This window comes from Anomalospiza imberbis, chromosome Z (genome assembly GCF_031753505.1).
Source record: "Anomalospiza imberbis isolate Cuckoo-Finch-1a 21T00152 chromosome Z, ASM3175350v1, whole genome shotgun sequence".
Taxonomy (NCBI): domain Eukaryota; kingdom Metazoa; phylum Chordata; class Aves; order Passeriformes; family Viduidae; genus Anomalospiza; species Anomalospiza imberbis.
The window spans coordinates 30,716,575-30,740,607 of record NC_089721.1 but is presented as its reverse complement, the minus strand read 5'-3'; the positions used below and the strand labels follow the sequence as shown (position 1 = coordinate 30,740,607).

At 36.7% G+C, this 24,033-nt stretch overlaps 1 protein-coding gene across 1 annotated transcript in view; it reads left to right on the top strand.

Moving 5' to 3' along the window:
• Positions 1-23,499, top strand: part of SH3GL2 (SH3 domain containing GRB2 like 2, endophilin A1) — a 90,772-nt gene extending 67,273 nt beyond the window's left edge. Inside the window, exons 2-9 of the mRNA XM_068177587.1 lie at positions 5,384-5,452; positions 7,683-7,755; positions 11,456-11,599; positions 13,480-13,613; positions 14,679-14,837; positions 16,137-16,240; positions 19,471-19,601; positions 22,003-23,499. Coding sequence (XP_068033688.1) covers positions 5,384-5,452; positions 7,683-7,755; positions 11,456-11,599; positions 13,480-13,613; positions 14,679-14,837; positions 16,137-16,240; positions 19,471-19,601; positions 22,003-22,202 — 1,014 coding nt within the window. The 3' untranslated portion in view covers positions 22,203-23,499. The remainder of the gene's footprint in view (positions 1-5,383; positions 5,453-7,682; positions 7,756-11,455; positions 11,600-13,479; positions 13,614-14,678; positions 14,838-16,136; positions 16,241-19,470; positions 19,602-22,002) is intronic.
• The last annotated feature ends 534 nt before the right edge of the window (positions 23,500-24,033 follow it).

The window sequence follows — 24,033 nt, the reverse complement described above, 5'->3', positions numbered from 1 at the left end:
ATGGGAAGGATTTTCTAGTGCTGAGCTCCAGCTGGCATGGTGGCCTTCCACTGTGGCTCTACAGCTGAAGAAGAGAAATTTACTAGTGAAATGTGGACATTACTGTAACTTAAATGTATGTAAAATTTGGATCCTGTTTTCAATTTACTGCTAAGGTGGCATTTTATATTCTCATGTTCTATTGACAGTCTCTATTTTACTCAAGTTGCTTACATATTTAAAAGAAAAATAGAATAAAATTCAAATAATTTTAAATGCAATGTTGAGTGTGATAAGCTTTCCTTGTGAAATCTGTTGTGTTTAATGCAAGTGTAGGGTTTACTCAATTTCACTAGCAAATAACTACAGTGTGAATGTAAGGCTTATCAAACACCTCTGGCTTCTTGTGAGATTTATCATATTTGTTGAGTTTCCTGAAGCTTTCCAAAACTAATGATACTGGATCATTTGGCTTCTAAACAAGGACTACCCTTATATAGATGGTTGTTCTGGAAAAATTGAGTAAGATTGCTCTATATCAGCTGAAGTAATTTTCAATATATGATAAGGTGCTGTGAATCAACACTGATGTTTTCTAAAGCCTCTTAATGTTTCTGAGATAAAGTATTAATCTGGAAAAGCTCTTATTTTATTCTATATATTGATGCCAATTGAAAATGAAGAAGTCTAAAATGCAGCTAATTTATGTATGCTTTTGTGGTGGGTTTTTCTTACAGTTCCTGTTCTAATTTATCTGAATAAGCAGAAGAGCTCCTCTCTTGCTGACTGTTATTGCTGAGTATGTGATTTGCCATGAGATGTTTCATAATATTCAGAGAACCAGGGTCATGATCAAAAATTGCAGATGTCACATGTTTTCTGTGGCGGCAAATTCTGATACCATAAATGCCAAACAGTGCACGATCAGCCAGACACAAAAATTAGCCTGCAAGTGGCAGTTTTTTTCTTACTCTAGTGTGTGGAGTGATAGAATTAAAAAAAAAAAAGGGGAAAAAAGCGCCTTGGTTAGAGACTGTGCTTTTTTAAAAAGAAATACGTTCTTTTTCAAATGTTTTCTTCAGAAAAGCCTGCAATGTTGGAAAACCTTCACCATATATAGACAGATTTCTTCCCATTGAAATGTGTACTTCTTCCTTGTGTATGAAAAGCTCAGAAAGAATTACAGCATTTTAGAGCCTATTAGAAAAAAATTTTAACAAACCTGAAGATAATTCTTTCACTGTGCTTCCTTATTGTGACAGAAAAAACTCAAAATGGCAAAAATGGCATGGAAGAACTCTAGAAACCTGTGGAAGAAATCAGGAATGTGAAGCAATCAGGAATGTGAAATCAATAGGGTGACTTGAATTTAATGAGCATGAACTAAAGAGAGCATTTTCTTTCTCCACTGTGAACTTGCAAGCTTCATTCATTAATCTTTCCCATAGCTTTCATATTAATATAAATTTTCTTTCTACCAACCTGTTCACTGTGTGACAATTTGACAGGACTGTGCTGTCAATAGCCTTCCTTTGAGGAATAGAAAATTGTGGCATGGATATGTATGTGGAGTTAGGAATGCGTGCAACAAGGAGACTGTTACTTTTCAGTCTTACTGTGGTATGACTACTTTGCAAACAGGGTATTTATTTTGCATCATATGGAAAGACTGTGTATTGTGTTGGTAAACTATTTAAAACTGTTTTTCTCCTCCTCTATAGAAACAAAGCTGCTATCTCACTTGCTGCCAAACTAGTATATCATTAATCGAGCTGCAAACTCAGGTGACTATGAGTGTAGTTTAATGCAGGTCTTACTGCATTTTCAAGTTTGGTTATGTCATATCATATCATACTCTTCATGATTTTCTGGTAGTGGTTCTTTGACCTGTGAATTGTTCAGAGCTCTGGTACAATGCAGTTTCCTGGAATAGCTGTCTATTGCATGTTTGATTTATATCAATATTTTCTGAATAGTGAGAGATGACAGTATCAAAGATGCATCTTCAGAGGACTGCTGCATGAGATATTAAGTGATCATCATTATATTCTATGAAAGATTACTGGAATTTTCAAGATATTCATAGTGACTTGCACAAGCATTCTTTTGTCCTTTGGCATGCTGCATTATAACACAGCAATACACCAAAAAGGGAAAAAAAAACATTGTTTGCACAAATATGTGAAAAATGGAACAAATGGCTTCATAACTATGACTTAACAATTTTTTTTGTTTCACATGAAATCCATCTACCAAACATCACTCCTGTTACTTTGGCATATGTTCCAGCTCCTGTCAACATTTAACAAAATCTGTGTTCTTAATATTAATTGCCAGGAAAAAAAAAAGTAAGTGTAAGAGTCATGCCAATTTTTTTGTTCCTACTGAAGACATTCTGACCAGGAGATGTCAAATTTATATTCTGCCTGGGTGGAAATAGTATCATTATAAAATTAGAATTTACTCCAAGGGACTATTTAGCACTGGTTTTCAGTCAAATAAATTATGAAGATACCAACAGTAAAGCATGACATTATTAGGGGTAAAAGAAATCTATATATTCTTGATTCATAAAATGTTTTCAGGATATCCTCTCATTCCTTTAAAAAGTCTAATTTTAAATCTGCTGTAAAGCAAGAACCAAAATGTTGATACTTTAAAATTACGTGGCCAGGGAGATTTACAGTTTCTGGGTAGCTGTAGCTGTTAGCTGATGATGTTCCTGAGAGCTTCTTAAATCTTTGGCACAAGAGCAGATCCTGATTTGATGGAAGCTGGCATGACTTCATGACCTAAGATAATCAGATCTGACAATCTTAGATACTGATGGAGTAGTAGCCTTAGTGAAATACTTTAACCGTTGATTTGGAGGATGAATATAAACAGGCTGAAAAATATCTCTAAATTTAGTCAATACTGCTATTGTTCCATAGATGTGGGCCGTATTGCAAATGCCTTTCTCAGGCCCAAAGATCCCACATGACCACTTTTGATTTTGGCCTTGAAAAGAGGGTGTGATTCTCTCTTTTGAGCAGATTATCCCCGTCTGTCCCAAGGGGCAAGAGCTCTTGAGGGTTATTTTTTTTTTTATCCATAAATATGAATTCTTAATTTGAATTCTCATCTCTGCTTGATTGACTGTGGTCTTCAAGGAAAAAAAAATACAAACTAAAGAGTACTTAATTTTTTAAATGGGATTTGGGTTCAGCTGTTTTTTTCCTGAGGTCTGTCAGTGCTTCTCCAAACCAGAGGTTTGTCTGGATAATGGAGTTGAACACAGTTCCTTGAGGGCCTGTGATGTAACTATCCTGAGAGAAGAGACTCCCAGCCCCAGAAGGGCTGAAGACTTAACAGCTCATCTTTCTCTCTCTCTCTCTCTCTGTCCTTTGACTCACCCGTTTGTAACAGTACTTATCACAGAGCTTTACAAATTAATTTTCTGCTTAGTACATAGTATTTTTAGCCACCTTAAATGAGTGGATGGTAACTGTGAGCCTAATATTGACAAGGTAAGCAAAAACTGAAAGCAAGTTTAGAAGAGAGGGGTGACCCGCCTTTTGACTATGCAGTGACAAGTCCAGAAAATTGTTGGGTTGTGCTTTTAGGAGTGTCATACATTCCTCAGCTAGAGTAGTGGTGAATGTGAAAGAAAGGAGGAACTGCTATGTTTTATAGATGTGAATTAGGACATTTAGGGCATCTGTGGGGATGAAAAGACATGTCTTTGCAAATCCTCATCAACCATGAAAATATTTCAAAGTGATGAAATTTAGAGCTACAGCCAAAAAGGGCTGAGAGATTAATTTCTTTTGAATGTTTTGTAGCCTTGGAGTTGAACTATAGATATTAAAAATCTATTTTAAATATTTAAGTGCTAGCATATTAGCATACTGTTATTTTCAGGGATGTGAAATCTTTATAGTAGGAAGCTTCTGTGCAGATTTAGCCATATTATCTGTAGTAGGATATCCATTTGCAGAAGATTCATTCATGAAACTAATAAATAAAAACTTTTAGACCACTGAAACTATCCCTTGTCCACTAGTCCTAACAATACTGATTCTTTTGTTGTACTTCACTTGTCTCTGTAGAGCACAAGTTTAATAATACAGACCACACTAATTTATTCATATTCAGATTATTGATAAGAGGCTGTCGGTATGTATGCACATCTCTTTTGTACAGGAAAGATGGCATAAATTCAGTTCCTTGTTTTTGTCATAGTATTGTTGTTTCATTAATGCACCATTTTGGCTACAATTTGTGAGATGCTGATAGAAAACAAACAGTTGATAGCTATTTCCTATTGCACAGATAATTACAGCCTGCATTAGTAAGTGCTTGGCCATGATGCACTTGCAGCTTTGTTGTAGTGAACTGAAGTGAATTTAAAATCATACAAATGTCTGGGTTTTACTAAATGCATGTGAGTGACTGTGGGTATTCCTCCTCTTTATACTAAAAAATAGTGTAAAGGACTTACCACAGTAGTTAAAACCAAGAGGGGCAAAGTGAAATTTTTCTTTTCTTTCTTCTTGTTTATTGCTGGAATCACTTAACTGAAATCAGTAATTAATAACTTATATGGTGATTAATTTCTTATGACAAAAACCATCCCAGTGAAAGATTAATACATTCACTGGATCATATGCACCTGATTTAGTCAAGGGATTATAGCAGTAAAAGACTTTGTGACTAACAATGCAATTGTTAAAATCCATTTTGAATTGTGCTGTATAGCAGTTGCTGTTCAAGTCTGTTATTATCCATATTACTGACTGTAAAGGGAAACACAGTTCAATGTATTACATTCTATCAGGGAGATGAAACAGTGGCACAATTCAATTTTACAATTAGTTTTCATACTGAATATTTTATTAAAAACCCAGAATATTTGCTAAAGTCATACTAACAGAGTTCCTTTTATTTCTTTCTATCTAGATAAGTGAGTTGGGTATTTTATGTATAACTTACATAATACTCAGCCTCTTTCATGGTGTGAATATAGGGTTTTTTTTAAATCAATCTTTCTATCTGTCTCTTTGTCTATAAAGTTTATATATAAACACTTGATTTTTACTGATGATTTACTTCGAGTTGAGTCAATATCTGAAAGTTCTCAGGCACGGGTACCTCTTGCCTTCTGGATTGCTAGAGCCATGCCTTGGGAGCTTAGGTATGGCTTCTATCCTTGGTCAAAGACTGGGTCTCTGAGGCTTAGTAGTAATATGTTATTTATGAATGTTTAACTTTAGAGTGTGTTTGAAACAAGTTTTTCAGAAGGAGTAATAAGTTTTACTGTTGTACTGACGTAACAGAAAAAAACCCTAGCATTTCTACAAGGAAATGTTGTAGCTAGATTTTTTCAGTTGTTGCTGAATCTGTTGTTCTTTTTTAATTGCAGAAAGTGAGTGAAAAAGTAGGAGGTGCAGAAGGAACAAAACTAGATGATGATTTCAAAGAAATGGAAAGGGTAAGTCTAAATACAGCATATATTCATTATTACCATGCATTTTTTTCTTTCTAGGACAGGAATTTCAAAGGTTTCGGTCTCAGAATCACTCAGAGAATCTTGAAACACTTAACTTTTATTCAGCAGGACTGTGTTTTCAGTTTTCTATTTTTTTTTGTTTTGTTTTCTAACTAAGGGATATGTACTGTATGGCACTCTATAATGCAAATACTTCATTCAGAGATTGGGACTGAAGTAATCAGCTGCATTAGCTGCATTTAAACCATTGTAGAGGATCTCTGAAAATTGAGTCAGTCTACAAAACAGCCATTTCAGTGGAGAAGGGTGCTGGTAATTCTTGGCTCCTTGAGTATCAAGGCTGTAGGCATGACAGTGGCTCTGGGGTATTTATTCACAGGTTCAGAGGTCCTGTTAGGCAGCCTCCACTAGCAATGTGCTTCAGGTAGATGGAGCTAACCCTCCAACAAGCTGTTTGATGAGGCTGGAAGTGATAGCACTGAGTGTCTCTGTGGAGGGAAAAAAAAAAAGAAAAAAAAGCCACAGCTGTGTATGGCAGTGATAGTATTTCACCTGAAAGGATCAGTGGGGGCAGCGTTTTTTCAGGCTTCAGCTTTCAAAGTTACTATCAAATCTTGTAATAAAAACTTGTGCTAGGAGATTTGTAAGGTATGTATCTGATACATAACTCTGATTAAGTGAAAAAGAAGCTGTTTATCTGCCCATTTGTATAATGAGGTGGAGAAAAAATCTTGTATGGAAAATAAAGGGCATATACTTTGTACTTCTTACAAAGAAAGCACAGAGCTGGTTTCTCCCTCTCAGCTTCTGTTTAAGTGGGTGACCAGTATAGGCATTCCTACTGAAAAATGTTAACAATGATTGAGAAAACTGGGGTAAAGTTTAGAGTGAAAAACAGGACATTGCAACAGCCAGGTGTGCATCCCATATCGTGCTTGTAGGTGGCATGGGTTGGCAGCCCAGGAGGCAGGAGCACTGAAAGCTGTGGAAGGAATGGAGTAAATCTATCTGTTGCCTCCACACTCCCCACCTGGCCCTGTGTCCACTGCCAGCTTTCCTTCAGGCAGTGGACATGATCCTCCTGCAGGCAGTGGACATGATCCTGTCCTTGGCCTTCTGTTCCCTCGCCCCTACTCTCCTCTGCAGCCTCCTAGCCATTTCTGTGTTCCCTGCCAGGCAGTTCAGCTGCTTATTCACCCAAGTCTGGCAAACCTCTCTTGCTTCTCTGTGTAAAGGATAGAGCAAGACCTGACAGATGGCAATGGCAACAGGAAACAGGAGAGACATCATGACAGCATGATGCAACCAACCTATCTCAGGTGTTCTTTTTTAAAATAGGAACTTGCCATTATGATAAAGGAGTTCACTCTGTGGGACACAAGCTACCCTGCAGAGAAATGCAACGTGTCCTCTTAAATACAAAGTACAGGACATTATGGGGATTCCCCAATCTGCCAAAGGAGCATTTTTTCTCCGAGACCTGATTCTGAGAGTAAGAATAGTTGCATACTTTGCTACATTCAGTCTAGGATGTGGATAGGGATTGCTTCCCTAGGAAGGAAATCTTCTTACTACAAAAGAAAGTAGAAGAAAGTAATGCTAATCAGTTCTAAGTTTTTTAAAATTCTAAATATGGAAATCAGCCAGGAAGAAATAAATGGTCAGTGCATTCATGCTGATAGATTTCTTGAAACTGGGAACTGTGTGATATCTAGTCTTCCTTACTCCAAAATTATCAGACATTGCTCTGGAAGCAGTAAACAACACATTTTATTGTTAATGGTTGGTTTTGAGTGACTTCTGCTTTCCTCTCATTTTGACAGTTATTAGGGGGTCAAAGATAGACAGTTTTCCAAAAAGCTGTCTGTGACTCTTCTATCAAAAAGTTTTCCCTGTTGTAGATGGTTCCCATGGTGATATAAAGAATTAGCCCTATACAATAATCAAATGCACCAAATGTATCAAATTCCTAACCCATTCTGAGGTACTCTGGCCTTACTTGAGAATGGACCTGCTATAAGCTGAAGTGGTGGATTCATACTTTAGTCATTTTTCAGATATTACCACCATTCCGGTACCAGGGCTGTTCTGAAGCACATAAAAATAAAATTATAAGAAGAGTTAAAAAAATTTATAAGAACAAAATGAGAGAAAAACTTCTTCCTTTTGTCTAACCTCCATTTTTCTTTTTGTTTAACCCTCTGTCCTCTAGAAAGTGGATGTTACCAGCAGGGCAGTTATGGAAATAATGGCAAAGACAATAGAGTATCTTCAGCCAAATCCAGGTAACCTAATTTCACGATTTTACAGTTTTGCACACTTCTTGAAAACACTTTTTCTTACCAGTATAAAGTCTGACAGATCTCATCCTTGCTGGTGCAATTAAGGTTGACACAAAATTGGCAAAGTTACGGTAAAGTAAACAACAGAGATGAGTACAGGCCTGTCTGTTAGGCTGTCATGGTGAATAGAGGCTAGCTTTGGAAGGCCTTGTTTCCCTTCTGAGTCTTCTTTCTTTAAGTGAGTGGGCAGAACATGCCCACGAACCGGGTGCACTTACTTGTAGGAGCCAGCGTGTCGGCACTGTGAGCATAGGGCCTCCCCTGCAGCTGGTGATTGCTGTGGCTGCCCAGGGCAGCAGGGCAGGGCCTACAGCCAGCGCCCGTCTCTCGGCTCCAGCCAGGAGCTGCAGGTGCTGGGGCAGATGCAGCCCTGGCATCAGGCACAGCCCTGGGCATGGGGCAGCTGAGGCCCGCCATCAGCCCACACCTGGAGATCAGCGGAGGCATGATGGGAGTGTCTGCATGAGGCAGCTCTTTCCTTTACCTTCCCTAGTCATTTGCCATGGGAAGGAAAAGGACCGCGCAGTCCTTGCAGACCATGGAAAAGCAATGTTCCAAAGCAACCTCCTTCATGGCACAAGAAGAGATACCACTTTTCCTCTGGTCCTCTGGCTATTTCCCATCCTTGTTACAGAAAAGTGATGGTGCGAAAGAGTTGTTGATGTCATACTGGAGAAAAGAACAGAAAATCAAGTGTTATCAGACATGTCTAAACTGAGCCCTCAAAATAGAAACCAATGAGTCTTTTCCATAGGGAGATGAAAGAGCAGGTTTGATTGGGCAGATGGAGAACTACATGTTCCTCTTTTGCCAAAGGTTTCTCTCAGGGAGGGGTGGTCTGGACCTGCAATAAACAGTAAACCATTATACTGAATATTACAGAGATTTCTGTAATAATCTAGGAACATAAGTGTTTTGATACTAGCTTAAGTCAATGCCATCATCACTGTTAAGGTCAATGGAGTTAGCTTGTGATAAATCACAGAATCACAGAATATGCAGAGTTGGAAGGGACCCTCAAGGGTTATTGAGTCCTGGCACTGCACAGCACCGTCCCCAAGAGTCATACCATATGCCTGAGAGTGTTGTACAAGCACTTCTCAAACTCTGTCAGGCTGGTTCTGTGACCACTTCCCTGAAGGTAAAATTAGGCCTTCTGTCTACCATAAGTATCTTAGTGTTTAATGGAACTACGGACCAAATTGACACATTTACACTGAGAAATTTTATTCCTAATAGCTACAAATAAATGTGAACTGCTGTGAAATGTTTCAACTCCAGTGTGGTATGCTGAAGGACTATTGCTGATACAGATTAATTGGTGATTTTTTGATGTTAGACCACAGAAGACAAGATAATATTTTGATAATGCTGACAGTGGATTAAAAAAAAAAAAAAAAAAAAAAAAAGAGGAATAGTATTTACAAGTTCAAGGACTGCTAGAGAGAAAATAATGATGACCAGAACAGTTGCTATGTCAGACGAGTAAATTCAGCTTATGACTTGAGTCCACAGCTTCATTGCTCATGGTAATGTACTCTGCAGGAAAAGCAACAGGATTGGCAAACATTATGGGGATAGTGACAAAATTGTTAACTGCTGTCAAACTGCTGTTAAGCAACACTGTGTAGAGTGAGTAATAAGCTTTGGATATTTAGTGCTTCTCTGACTGCCTTCTTGACATATCTGAGTGGTTATGGTTGCTGTGAATTGTGAAACCAGCTCACGGCAAAAGCAGACAGCAAAATTTCTGCAGGTAGCTAAGGGTGTGATTTCAGGCACTTCGTGCAGTTTTAAATTTGCAATGCTGCATGAAAGAACAGTTACCATAGTCTAGCTACATATCCCTTCCTCTGCTCATGGCACATGCAAGTAGAATCAAAAAATTAACATCGTAATAGGCAGGGGGAAGATTCACTTTTGTCCCTATCTAATGAGATCATGTTGTTCATTCCACAGGTAAGAGGAAAGGAGGACTAAACCTTTTCAGCACTCACCTGATCTTAGATTGTTTTATGTCAGTTGCAAAAGGGCTCCCTATAGTGAGAAGAATTCTAATTTATTCTTTCAATAAAATAAATTTTTTTCTCTTTTAAAATTCTCCCTACAGCTGTATTACTTTTTACATGGGTCACCAAAAATGCCAGTTTCTAGTATTTCCCATTTCCTTTCCCATTTTCATAAAAATTAGGAATATTACATTGAAAAAATGAGGGAATTTAATTTTAAAAAGGGAAAAAAAACCCAACAAAGCCACAAACAGGAAACAAACACTTTAACAGCATTCTTTTAAAGAAAATTAGAAGTTTACATGGGTTTGATAGGAAGTAGAGGAGTTGAGAGTAGCAGTTGCACACATTCCTTGATAATGGAATGTACCTGGAAAACACTTGGATAACACAGTACTGTGATACTACAGATCACCCGAGTCCATGGTGTTTTGAAACATCAATTAAAGAAGTATGCATCATTGTCTAACTTTTGCTTTCTACTCTTACCTTGGTGTCCAAAATATAGCCACTTCATTTTTCCCTCTTATATTTCTTTCTTTAATTTCTGAAAATACTCCCATTTGCTCCTGAATTAATTCAGCTTGCTGCCTTCACTCCCCTGACAAATTTTGTTTATGCCTTATTTTCTTTTGTGCTTCTGTATTTTCTTATTGCATCATTTCAATGACATTTAACTTCATTAAAATGCAGTTTCTTATACTGAACAGTGAGTAAGTCTGCTGACTGTATTTTTGTAGTGGGTAGAAACAGAAGACATCAAGAAATTCAGATGTTGAAAAACAATCTGATGGCACTCAAGGGTAGTGGGAAAACTAAAAAAACCTTAATTATTAAATGTTAAAAATACGTTGCCCTTTCATAGCCGTTTCAGCAAACGAAATAGTTATTTTATATTTGCTGTCTTTGTTTCCATCAATTACAATATTTGTGTTGTGTCTTTTAATATTTGTTCTTCAGGTGTGTGTCTGTAATAAAATGCATGCTGAAGTACAGTTGAAAACCTTATTGAAGTAGGAGTTTCCCTAAATCCCCATAAAAAACAAAAAGTGTTGCAAAGGTTGCTGTACATCATGTTTGGGGACATGACTTTCCTTAATATTCTACAGCCAAAAAGCTTTCAAGCATTTAAAAAATAGGGGACACCACAGTTTAATCTTCAGTGTACCTAGTCTGGACTTTTCCTTGAGGGTGAGGCTTGCCCTATCTGGTATCCATCTGGTACCTAGGGATTTTAAGATTAAGGCAAATTTGGAGATATCTTAAAGATTTACTTGTCTGTCACATGTCAAACAATGCTATCTTGGGAGTGTTCCTGGGCTTACTTCTGTCCAAGTCATTTCAAGGGAAGCTTTGTCTTAGAAGTTCAGGACAGAGACTCCTCTGAAGTTCAGGACAGAGACTCCTCTCTAGTCTGCCAGCAAAATAAAAACAGTATTGACCAACAATATTTCATTCCTTTGCTCTAAAAAGAACTGATGAAAAACAGGGCTTTGTCCTAAATTTACATAGTATCTTTAAAATATGTTTTAAGTTGCTCAGATAATTTAAACACAAGAATGGATTTATGCCTGTAGGCATAAATGTAGGCAAACAATTGCATGCTTGTAACCTCTGTCACTTGCCTTTTTCAGCTTCCAGAGCTAAACTCAGCATGATCAACACCATGTCAAAAATTCGAGGCCAGGAAAAGGGACCAGGCTATCCTCAGGCAGAAGCCTTGCTGGCAGATGCGATGCTGAAATTTGGCCGAGAACTTGGTGAAGAATGCAACTTTGGTAACTTGCTTACTTCCCTTTCTATTATAATGCAATAAAGGGTGTAGGAAAATTTAATATAGCTTTCATTATTAAAGGGCTGCACACTCATAGAGGAAAAACATCTGTAAGAAGCATTAGAGTTCTGCTTCTCTGCAAGAAGCATTAGAATTCTGCTTCATCTGATGTTTCCTTTAAGATTGGTCTAAGCCTGTTTTGAGTATCTTTTGAAGATTTCTACTAGAGAAACTTTTGGTATAAATGGAAGTCAAATTGTTTACATTTTGACCCTTAGGCTTTAGCTATCTGTCATAAATTGTGATACTGTGGCTGTGTTGGATTGAAATATGTACAGAAATTGTATTATTGTCTATGCATATATAGATCAAAGCGCTTTTGTCGTCAGAATCCTTAATCAACTGTTACTGTCGTCATTGCAGGCAAGGAATAAAAACTAATAGATTTTTAATAGACTTTGGCCTTTTTTTTTCTGACCAAATTCCACATTTTAAGGCACTAATGGACACTCCTGTCTTATATGTTAACTGTTCTTCCCTCCAAGCCCAAATGAGTTTATAGCTGTCTGAGTTACCGATGTTAAATTGACCCTTAAAACTATGTTCAGCAGTAGAATTCTGATTATAAAAGGATGACATTCACAACAGCATACTTTGTCTTTCTGTCTTGTTTGTGTGGACTTCTGTGTGGCCATTTTTACATGACAACACACAGGACCCTCAAATAGGACTGTGGAAATCCTATTCTCTATTTGAACCGTCATTAAATTGTTTTCCTGACATAAAGACATATGGAATGGAAAAAGTACTTTCTTACTTGCTTTATGTAATTCACTAGTAAGCTTGACAGATGTAGTTTGATTTGTGCTAAATACTACTATTTTTTTAATTAGTTGCCTCTCATTTATTAAATTTCAAACAAATTTTTAAAAGGAAAATGAACTAATATAATCTAGTTTCTGCAACTTGCTTTATATTCTGTGACAACTGCACTACCATGCAGCAGAACAGATAGGACAATTACTTTCACATTCTTAACTAATAGCAGCTATTACAACTATTTGTCACTCTGTCCAAATCTGGGAGGCTCTCTCATTCTGCAGTGCATGGCTGGCATCTGCTGCCTGGGAGACAAAGCTTCTGATTTCTCACATATTTTGGTTTTTAGACCCTTCATATTCTTTGAAGGTGATTTTTTTTTTAATCCTTAACCTATACCTCAAACCAGGAAGTATGTTTGAGCTTCTTGTTTTTCTTTTTATGGAGCAGAAGTAAAACAGTCATAATGTTTGTGGCACTCAAGTTAATCTTGGAGGAAATTTCAAAAGGCAGTTAGGGTTATTGAAGTTTATGAGCTTCATAAACCTACACTTGAGTAGTGTGTGTAGTAGACCTCCCAAGTGTAGTAGTACTATGAAGTCTATAGTCTCATCAAAAAAACCTTTCATTAAAAAAAAATCTGTGAAATTGTTAAGATTTTTTACATTTGGTACTGTCACTAGTCTCACTGATAGAAATGGGGAGACCTAGACTTGAATTAAACTATTTTTTAATGCAGTGTGGTGATGATACCACTGAGTAAATACAATCTGTTCTAGCATATTTATTTCAACAGAGTGAGGAATGAACGGACCATAACGGATGTGGAGAAGCCTGTCTTAATACATCATAGAACCATAAATTCAGCTGTATTACAAGGCATGAACTCTGGTGGCTGCACTATGTAAAATCTATGTTGCTCTTTCACATAGTGCATCATCCTCTGTTTCCTAAATTTGAGACCTAAAATGAAATACTAACTGAAGTTGCCATGAAGTTCCATGATTCAGTTTCATTCCATGGTGATTCAAAACAAACTTATTTTGACTGCATCTTTTTTTTCAGGACCAGCACTTGTTGATGTGGGAGAAGCTATGAAGGAGCTTTCTGAAGTCAAGGACTCTTTAGACATGGAAGTGAAGCAAAACTTCATTGACCCACTTCAGAATCTCCATGACAAAGATCTGAGAGAAATACAGGTATTGACCTCAATGCAGCAATTTAATAATGCCATATGTGTGGACTGTCTATATGTTTAGTATTTTTGTTAGTTGTATAGTTTAAAATGGGGCATTCAGGTTTGAAAATGACTTGATTTTTGTCTCTTTAGGTTTGAATTTTACTTTCAGTTCTGTATCTCTTGATGATGCTTTAGAAAGGGAAAGATAAAAATTTGAACATTTTTTGATAGCAAAATTTTCAGTCTTGTGCAGGCAAGAGCAAAGTACTCTAATCTCACCATTTGAAAGCTCATTTCACAAAACAGATGTACTGATGTTTACATGCCGCTTCCTAGTGCATGACAAATGTGGATCTGCATAAGTAGCTGCTCTTCTCAGCTCAGTAAGGCTTTCATACTGTTAAATGTATGTGCATGAAAGATATCTTGGACTGTTGGATATAATTTAGAAAATGGGTAGTTATAAATATTGTAGTGCGTGATAAATTGATTCTTCTGAGAGAAAGTAAACACCTCAAGTAATCATGGTCATGCTGGTAGCATTAACTTCTGGCCAGTTGAACGTGGCAGTTGCTAAACACATGAACATGAATGTTACCTCAGGTAACACTCTAGGAAATCTTCAGTATAAGATAGCATTAAGATAATTTAGTGGTCTGGTAGAAATGATAAAAATAAATCCTCTATTGCTTTGTTTATGAATGCTGTTATACAGACAAAAGTTGTGCTTTTAAAAATATTTTCTCCTGAACATCTAGGGAAAAAAAATAGTGTTCAGGTAATTCTTCATCAGAGTTAAAAAGCAAGAAACCTGCATATCTTTTATAGAGATGGCAATTGAAGTTGTCCATTCTGCATGGCCTTTTATTAGTCTTGGTCTGTCATTTAGATCATTGCTTCTTGAATGGTGTGCAAACCTATGTATTTCATTGTTCCATATTTCTCTCCTCTGGGAAAGGGTTAGTGGACAGCAAACAATATATGTTTCCAAGTGTGCATGGACTACCTGCTTACAATGCAATATTAGGAAAGTTGGGGAATGCCCTTTATTGTCTGCTTGCATTTGTGTTTTTTGGTTTTTTAGCATCACCTGAAGAAAATGGAGGGTCGACGCCTGGATTTTGATTACAAGAAAAAAAGACAGGGCAAGCTCCCTGATGAGGAACTTCGTCAGGCTCTGGAGAAATTTGATGAATCAAAAGAAATTGCTGAGTCAAGCATGTTTAACCTTTTGGAGATGGATGTGAGATAACCCTTGTTAATCTTTGACGAGTCTTAGAAAGATAGTGAAGGTGCTTTCCTCCTTATTGGACACAGTGAAAGGCTCAGAACCTGTAGTAATGTTCTATAGCATGTTCTTGTAGGAACAATTTTTTATGCATTTTATAGGTAACTGAGCTAGAGAATATGAGTCCTCTGTAGCATTGTTGTGCTTCCTAAATGCAAAGCATTACTTACAAAACCGAAGTAACTTTCATCTTAGAATTATGTAAATATGACTATTTATGTTTACTTGTGGTTATAGGGTTGGGGCCAAGGCTTTTGCTCAATTGTGTGGGCTGCTGAGAGAACTGTAAAGATCAGAAATTATGAACTCATAACCCCATGGTCTCTGCTGTAATCAAGATGCAATAGTGAATAGAAAACCCAAAGTTACTGTGACTGTTCATATCTGACTCTGCAGAATATATTTTGCTTATATATTGATTCAGATTGAGCATTTTCTAGTTTATCTAATGTTCTATTTATAATTAATGTTGAAATTGTTAAATTAAGCAAGAAAAAACATCTCTATAACACGTCAGCTGAAGTCTGTCTTACAGAATATGTAGTCAAAGGAAATTAATTTTAAGTATTTCTGTTGATGTGGATTGCTTGATTTATTTTAAGTACACACCTATTCTAACGCTTCATTTTATTACCAGATTGCTGTAGAGGAGCCATAACAAACGTGAAAATATTTGCATATAGAACATTGTGGTGTTGTGCATTATGAAAACTGCTAGCAATTGCATTGCCCACAGAGTGGGATCTGGGTGTTTTTTTCCCTCATGAAGTGGAATGCTCTCTGTCCTCACCACAATTATTCTGCATCCCAGAGTCTGTAGTAACTTTCTGTTTTGGTCTGCTTCACAGGTCAGAATACAATAGAAGCATGACCATAGTCCCTGTGGTTCTGCACCCTTCGAAGGCAGGGAGGTAGAGGGTGTATTATACTCTCATTACAGTCTCGTTTTTACTTTCATAAAGTAAAAACTTTATGAAAAGTACACATTCAGTTTGCTGAATGTGGTAGGTCTGTAGGCTGCTGTTCATGCAAATCAGCCATGGAGAGATGATCAGCGGGGAAGAGTTGCAATTACCATTCCAGATCAGGTCCTAACCAGACGTGGTAATGAATAAAGACTAATATGTAAATATGTAAATATTTACCGCTAACTGTGAAGCTGAATCAAGGTTTTAGAGAGATAAGTTAAACTGCCTTTGCAGTGGACAGTGGTCTTTATTCTCTATTGCCTGATGTTTTGATGTCAATCCTCAGATTGAACAAGTGAGCCAGCTTTCTGCTCTTGTGCAAGCCCAGCTGGAGTACCACAAGCAGGCCATGCAGATCCTACAGCGAGTTACTTCTAAACTGGAAGATAGGTAATGCACTTTTTGTAAGTTTCTTGAATAGTTTGATAGTTTTACAGAGGTAGAAAACCTATGAGTAGAATGCAATGCTGTTATCTTTCTCAACTTGGTACTTGTACTTTTATGAAATCAAGGGCCATTTCATTAGATGATTGCAAGCTGAGATTTAAATGTTGGAGATGCATCTACTTCTGAGTTCAGGAAAGCACCTCATCTCAGTAAAGCTATTAAATGTGAGTTAACTGAAAGTAAGTGTTTATATTGAATTCAGTGACACTTGAAACTTTGGATTCCTTACTGTTCGTGTATGTATTCACAACGTGTGCTCATTCTGAAAGAAGATGTTAAAAATTGATTTTGCAAAAGAGTATCTTGTTGCATTCTTATCGACCTGAAGATCTTCCTGAGTCAGTAGTGAGACCCTCATTATTAACCACTTTTTTAAATATTCCTCCTATTATCAGGTCAAACTTGATACAGGTCTTAAGCTATCTCTTCCATTCCTGTTAGTATACCTGCATATGCTATCAGAATTCCTACATATTTTTTTAAAAGAGTTTCATAACTTTTACTTTAGAATTTTTGTTTCCATCAAAACAAATTGATCAGCTTCTCAAATACACATCCTTCTTCAAAGAAATTTAACATTCAGGAAATGTTTCTCTACTAATAATGTTCTAGCAGACTCTTAGAAAAAGATGGATATAATTCCCAAGAGGAGATAATGTTCATATACTGTGCAAAGGCAGCTATTTTCTGATGTCATTAGTATAGATCAAGTTGCTAATACTGCTGGGTCTGTCAGTATTCATTTTCTCAGAGCATGCATCTTGAAAACCTCATTGAGTTCTAAGTCTTAAAGTCTTTGTGACTAGGAACAGCACTTGTTTTGGTGGGTAGGCTGTTGTGCTGACTGTTCCTGGATTCAGTTTACAGTAATGTCTAAACAGCTAACAGAACAATTTTTAGCACTTGCAAAAGAGTACTGCAATTCACTTTCTTTATAGAAGCATAAAAAATGTCTCAGGAACAGGTGTTTTATCTGGTACTCCATAAATTATGCCATTAAGTGAACGTACATCTCTACATACATCTCTTCCTGTATCAATTCAGATGATCCTTTGCCCTTTTTTAATTTCTGCTAACTGGTCAGTATTTTTACTTCAAGTTTCAGCTGTGAATGATTTTAGCTTTGCAAGGACCTTGCATCAGAATGCTACGGTAATTCAGTTGAACTAAATCTTTTGCATCCCTAATTGTAAAGAGGCTGCTGGCTAAATCATACTTTATCCACACCACTGGACACAAATTGAGCGCTGTGATGTGTTCACGCCAGAGATGAGTCAGGGATGTAGAGCTGTTACTATCCAAACTACTAGTCTTTCACTGCTGGTGATAGGCAGGTAGAAAGTAATGCATAACCCCTGGGGTTTGGGTTTTGTTTTTTTTTTTTTTTTGACTATACAGACTAGAAAATAAATCATGATTTATTTTTAAGCTGAGCAAATTTGTTACTGTTCACTGTTAGCGATGTCTACAGCACATACTGCCCATTTTCTACCTATTCTTTAAAAGACTGAATGGAACCTGTTCATGCTGGCTTCTGGCATGGACAATGTCTTTTAACCAGCAGACTGTCCGGTGTAAAATATTCAAAAAAGAATTTTTTTAAAGTATGAGATAGACTGCAAAAACTAGAAACATTTTAGAATGCACTTGTCTTCTATTTTTTATTGGCTGTTTAGATTAGACTTCAAGACTTTCTTCAGGAGATACAAGTGAAAAAAATTCATTTTTTTCCTACACATTAGTGGAAGGCATAAATGTCCTTAAAATGCCATGATTCCAGGAACTGGGAAATACTGGGAGCTTGGTGAACATTGGGAAATTTTCAGTAAAATTAATAAAAAAACTGGAAGGTAGCAAAGACTATTTTAAACTCCCCTTTTCACCAAGTGAAATGAGGATGCAGTTTTCCCAACACAGTATCATGACAGACCAGCTGGGAAGCAGGAATGGTCTTTTTGGGGGTATTTCTTTTCTTATGAAACATGGCTTATGCTGAGCTTTTGGATAATTTTTAGCAAGACAGTAGAACTGTCACCTTATAGTTCATAATCTGAAAAAAAAAGGTGTTTCATGAGAGCATTAAATGTAACAGAACTAGTTAAAATATTTCTTAAATTTTTACTGTCTTGAATTTTGCTAATGAGTGAGACAAAACAAAGGCTTTTTATTTATTTTGACCACTTCAATTATTTAAGGTGTTTTTGGTTTTTTTTTTTTTCTTTTTTTTTTTTTTTTTTTTTGCTTTTGGGTTTGGTTTTTAATGTGAAAGAAAAGCATTCTCTAGGAACTGACTTGTATTGGTATTTTGGATGGTGAGGAAAACCTTGTTATAAGAATCAAAAGTCAGTAAGTTAGATGCAGATCTTTACAATAGATAAATCAAAATGTGCCACTAGCAGCATGTCTGGGGCAGATATAGAAAAGGTTGGAAAATCAACTTGTCTTGTAAGTACATATGAAATGTTCTTTCATATGTGGAATTAGAAATACATGTGGTAGTTGTTCTGCATAAACTGTTCTGATTCTGTTCATCCCTCCATTGGATTTTACCCTAGAATCTGTAAATAGACCCTTCCCTGGAAGACCTAGATTTCTCAATTAGAAGAAATAGCTGAAATTAATGATAAATAAATGGTTATTTTGAGAGTCATGAAGACTGGACTTTTGTCCCTTTGTGAAACAAGTATTCCAAACTGCCAATTAACCAAGTCTACGGCTGAAGTCAGTACATTCCCACAGAGTCTTCTTACAAAATGACAAGAGCTAGCATCAATCAACTGAATAAATAATGCTTGCAAAGATTAGAAGCAAAAAGTCATACTAAAAATGGGATGTTTGTATAGCCCTTCTCTAAGCATTGATAGTCATGTAACAAGTTTTTTTTTTTTTTTTAATTATGAGCTCTTTGTTTTTGTTAGGCGAAAGGAAGATAGACAAATTGTTAGGTTTCTAAAAGGAATGAAGAATTAACAACTTCATGGCACAGTCACATCGGCTGGTTTTGGTAATTTAAACTACTGTTATAAACAAAAAAAGCTACTCCAAATTATTCAACTTGTCTACTATGGATGATTGGTGGATGAGAATTTAAGCCTTGGAAATAAAGGTATTTGGTGCATCTTGTCTGCTAACAAGATATTAGCTCTTGACATTTAACCTTGATGTTTTGGCAGAATAAAAGAGGCATCATCTCAGCCCAGGCGAGAGTACCAGCCCAAACCCCGTATGAGCCTGGATTTCTCAACTGGTGACAATACGCAGCACAATGGAGGAATATCCCATGCCACCACACCCAAACCATCAGGTAATGTCAGAGTTTTGTGTCCATGCAGAAGCTGCGTGCTTTCTTCTGGAGATTAGTTTTTCCATGAGGGAAAATGAGATTGGGAATAGTACATAGAAGAGAGATGTTTGAACTCTTGTTTCTTTGGGAAGTGTTCATATCCTCAGGCAGGAGAACAGAGATGGATTATCCACTGCTTTAAATGTGTCTTTTGGCCAAAAATTTATTTTGTCCTAGAAGATTACCCTGAAATACAGATCTTTACAAAATAGGCATTTAGAAAACCAAAATAAAAATTGAAAGTTTTACACAAAAATGCAGAAACCTAAAGCCAGACAGACCTCCATAACCATATTCTGCTTTTTAAAATCAGGTATTGTAATACAATGAACCTGAAAGTAAAAATAAGCTAAAAGAAAAACTAAGCAATATGAGCTATTTTCTTTGTCCAAGCAGGAGTAGCACAAGCAAGATTAACCATTAATATAAGTGTACATAATTATTATCTTGAAGAATGGTTTATTTAATATCAGCACATACCATGGAAGGCTTGTTATTTGTTTCTTACACAATAATGATCTGTTTTCCCATGGTATGGTGAGGGCTGGCCTCTGTCCAGACCCTGATTTTAGTTATTCCAGTTTACCTCAGTGACAATTGCTACCACGTTCCACTTTGCAAGACTAGGTGTTTTTCACTAGATCTTTAGTTAGGATTTCCTTTCTTTCCATCACATCCTGATGTGAATGTTTGATTTTCTCCCACATGTAGACAGTTGGTTCTGACAACTGGAAATTATCTTACACAACCTTGCAAGCTTCTAACAATCTCCTCACTATGCTAACAAGGAGAAGGATATAATAGAGATTCCTACAGCATGAGTGTAGCTTGAGTCTTGCATGCTAGAGCTCTCCTCATTCCACCAGTAATTTTCTATACTCCTTTTTTTGTCCAGGTGTCCAAGTGTCATCAACACTTGTCTGTGTTAAGCCAGAGCAGACTGATTTTCATGTATCTCTCCAGCATTTACATTTCCCTCTTCAGAGAGCAGTATTTAACATTTTCTTCAGTAGGGCTTATATTTTGAAGTGTTTATTGGTTTCAGAGGAATGCCTTCTTTGAAAATTCTTGAATATATGTTTGGAGTGATTAATTCAGAGTTTATTTGCTAATTCTTCTAAATTTCAGCTGGTAGCAATGAGGATACCAAACATGCTGTAAGGCTTGTTGATGTCAGCACAGTAGTCTTCATGACAAAGAAACCAAAATACACTCTGAGCAATATGTAAAGAAAATACTTCACTATAGAATTTAATAAGTCTGGTGTTTGAAAAACTTGCTCTATTACGATCTATAGAAATAGAAAATTTTTGTTCTAAAATAACTCAAGCATGGGCCTTCTAACCAGAGTGAATGTTCAAAACAAATATGCAGAATGTTTGAATCTGAAACTTATTCATCTTAAAGCCAGTATTCATGGAAAAGTAGAATATATATTCTTAGAACTCTCATTATGGTGAAGTGGCATGTATCGGTTCATTCAGATGACTGAAAGTGTATGAACTTTTACTATGGAAATTCAGGTGTGGATATGATTTCTTACAATTTAGTGCTGCTAAATCCTAATTATTTGACCAGTAACAATCTTGGTTTTGGTAGGCTTGAAGCTATAGAGACTTCAGGGGGAGGGAAGAGGGAGTATATTTGTTAATTTCATATAACATATGAAAATCCAATCAAACTAATGACTTATAAAAATATCCATTAGCCATCCTAAAGAGTTTATGGTCAGATATTCATGAACTAGCATATTAGAAAGCTCTCAATTTCAAACTTTTTCTGAATCTCTCCTGATGGCCCTTCAATTATGTGTTTTGTGGGAATGGGGAATAAAAGTCTTTGGAAGTGTGATACTAAAATTCAGAGGATTAGGAGCATATATGGTGGTATAGCTGTACCAGTGAAATTTCCAAATAAAGGGCAAACACACAGTTATATCTTCACTGTTGTTTTAAGCTACCACTTACACTGTCACCTGAGGTAAACAGACAAAGCATCTGTTTGCCAGTAAAGCTGGAAATATGTTAGGGCTTTTGCTTAATTTTTTGTGTTTTATTAGCAAATAAAAATTATATTCCAAATTGATCATATTTGTGCTTTCAAGTCTGGGCTTGACTATAGCTTGGGTCTTTTGGGATTCTCAGACTTCTACCAGCAGGCACTTAGAGTATCTGAAGACTATCAGAAGCTAATAGTTGTCTTTTAACAACGTTTGGCAGTCCAAATATAGGTATTACCAAAGTGTCATCAGAATATTAGTGAGAAGAGAAACAGCTAAATCTGTCATAGGTACAGTAGTAAAATGGGTACTCTTAAGTGTTGAAATTTTTAAGCATGTTGTTTCTGTGTTTCTTCTCCTTAGGTGTTCACATGGATCAGCCATGCTGCCGAGCTCTGTATGACTTTGAACCAGAGAATGAAGGGGAGCTGGGATTTAAAGAGGGTGATATTATTACCCTCACTAACCAGATTGATGAAAACTGGTATGAGGGAATGCTTCATGGCCAATCAGGCTTCTTCCCCATCAATTACGTTGATATTCTAGTTCCATTACCCAATTAGGAATGCTGATCCACCACCTCTGACACAGATAGCTGTGTCAGTACCACTGCTTTCAAAATGCTGCTTCTTACACCTTACAAGTGCAAACTGCAGTGGTTAGAGTTACCAATTCCTAATGAGCATCTTTGGTTTATGTGTTGTCATACTATGTGGTGGTGATGCATTGTATTTTCTGAGCCAGCATAGTGTGGATTAGTTTATTGACTGTGCTGGCCTGGTAGTAACCAGAGCCATTAATGAGATGAAACAGGGAAGAGGATGGCAAGCAAAGCAGGTAATTATTCATAGTGAAGTAGCAGGAAGTGAAGGTGGTGTTGGGAAGATAATGCCTATCACTACTGTATTACTTTTTCAGTCTTAGTTCTCAATAAAAAGAGGGAAAAGTTCTTGCCATTCCATCTTTCCCTTCCTAATGATACAGTTCACACAGGTCTAACATTGACTAACCAGAATTGTATCTTCAAATCAAACTGGCTGGCTGTTCTCACAGAGAGAGCGTAAGTGTAGATCCTCTGGTTTCTCAGAAAGTGAACCACTGTACTGTATGTCCTGCTGCTCTCTGCTAAGTTTTATATTCTTAATTATTGTTAAAAGGCCTATTTCCCTCCAGAGGTAAACTGTAAGCTATCAAATGGGGATTCCTGTAGTAGAAATGTTGGACCACAAACCACCTGAATTTGCCCTTCAGGAACTTTTAGCATGCTCACCAAAATGCCAGTAAATGGGCAAGATGGGGAATAAAACTGGCATTTATTTAATGTTTCTTGTCAAGTCTTGGCACAAAACCTTGCTGCTTAAGCACCAGATATCCTTTGTAAACTCATTCACTGAGGAATACAGTAACCAACCAAACACAACCCTAATTTCATTTGTTTGTGTCTGCCATGTGTTCTTTGAACATCATTTGTGCATACTCTCTCCTCAATGAGGACAAAATAAAACATGTTATTTTTCTGTTGAGCAACTGAAGACATGTGGCTGTATATATAAAAACATTTCCCATCTGTTTAGTTGGTTCTCCTGTGTTCCTCCTTCCTGCACTTGGTGTGTACAGTGCTGTGCCTAGCTTCTTGGCATTCTTTTGGTAACAGTTGCAGAAGTTCTGTTAGTTTAGTTATCCAGAGTTCTATTTATCTAAATTGTACAGACTCTATCAGAGGTTTAATGTGCTGCTTCGAATGTGCCACTTCAGTACTGGATGATGTGAAATGAAGACAATTCCCTACTGCTTAATGTATAAACTATATCATGGAAATATTGTTATTTCAAATAAATGCTGAGAGAATAACTAGAATAATGTTGTGGATTATTGCTTTAAAATCTGCTTTGATCATTTCAGAAAACAAGAATTTTATTTTAGAAAGCATATTTCTCATTTCCTGCAAATGTGAAAATTCTTTCTTTTTTTTTGCATTATCATTTTACTTCAGTCAAATTAATCTCACACAGATAGTGGCCTTTATAAGCAGGATAAACTTAAAAGTGACCACATTAAATTAGTCTCTCAATGACTAGCATGCAGTCTTGTAGATACAAGTTATTGCTTATCAAAGAACCCTGGCGTCCACAATGCTAATGAAGCTTAAAGACTTGGTAGCTTATAATTTATTTATGGTTTAAGTAAAAACAGAGATACTGTTACAAGCAAAGCAGACTTGACTTGGAGAAAACTAATTTAAAACAATTCAAGTGTATTTGTGCAGTGAGAACAAAAAGACTCAGATTTCCTGTCCCAGTTCCCAGTCTTAAATTCACTCCTAACTCTTCCCACCAGCTGCTCACTGGCATGGGTACTTGTAGGTGTACAATATGTCCATAAAAGCTCCTCTTT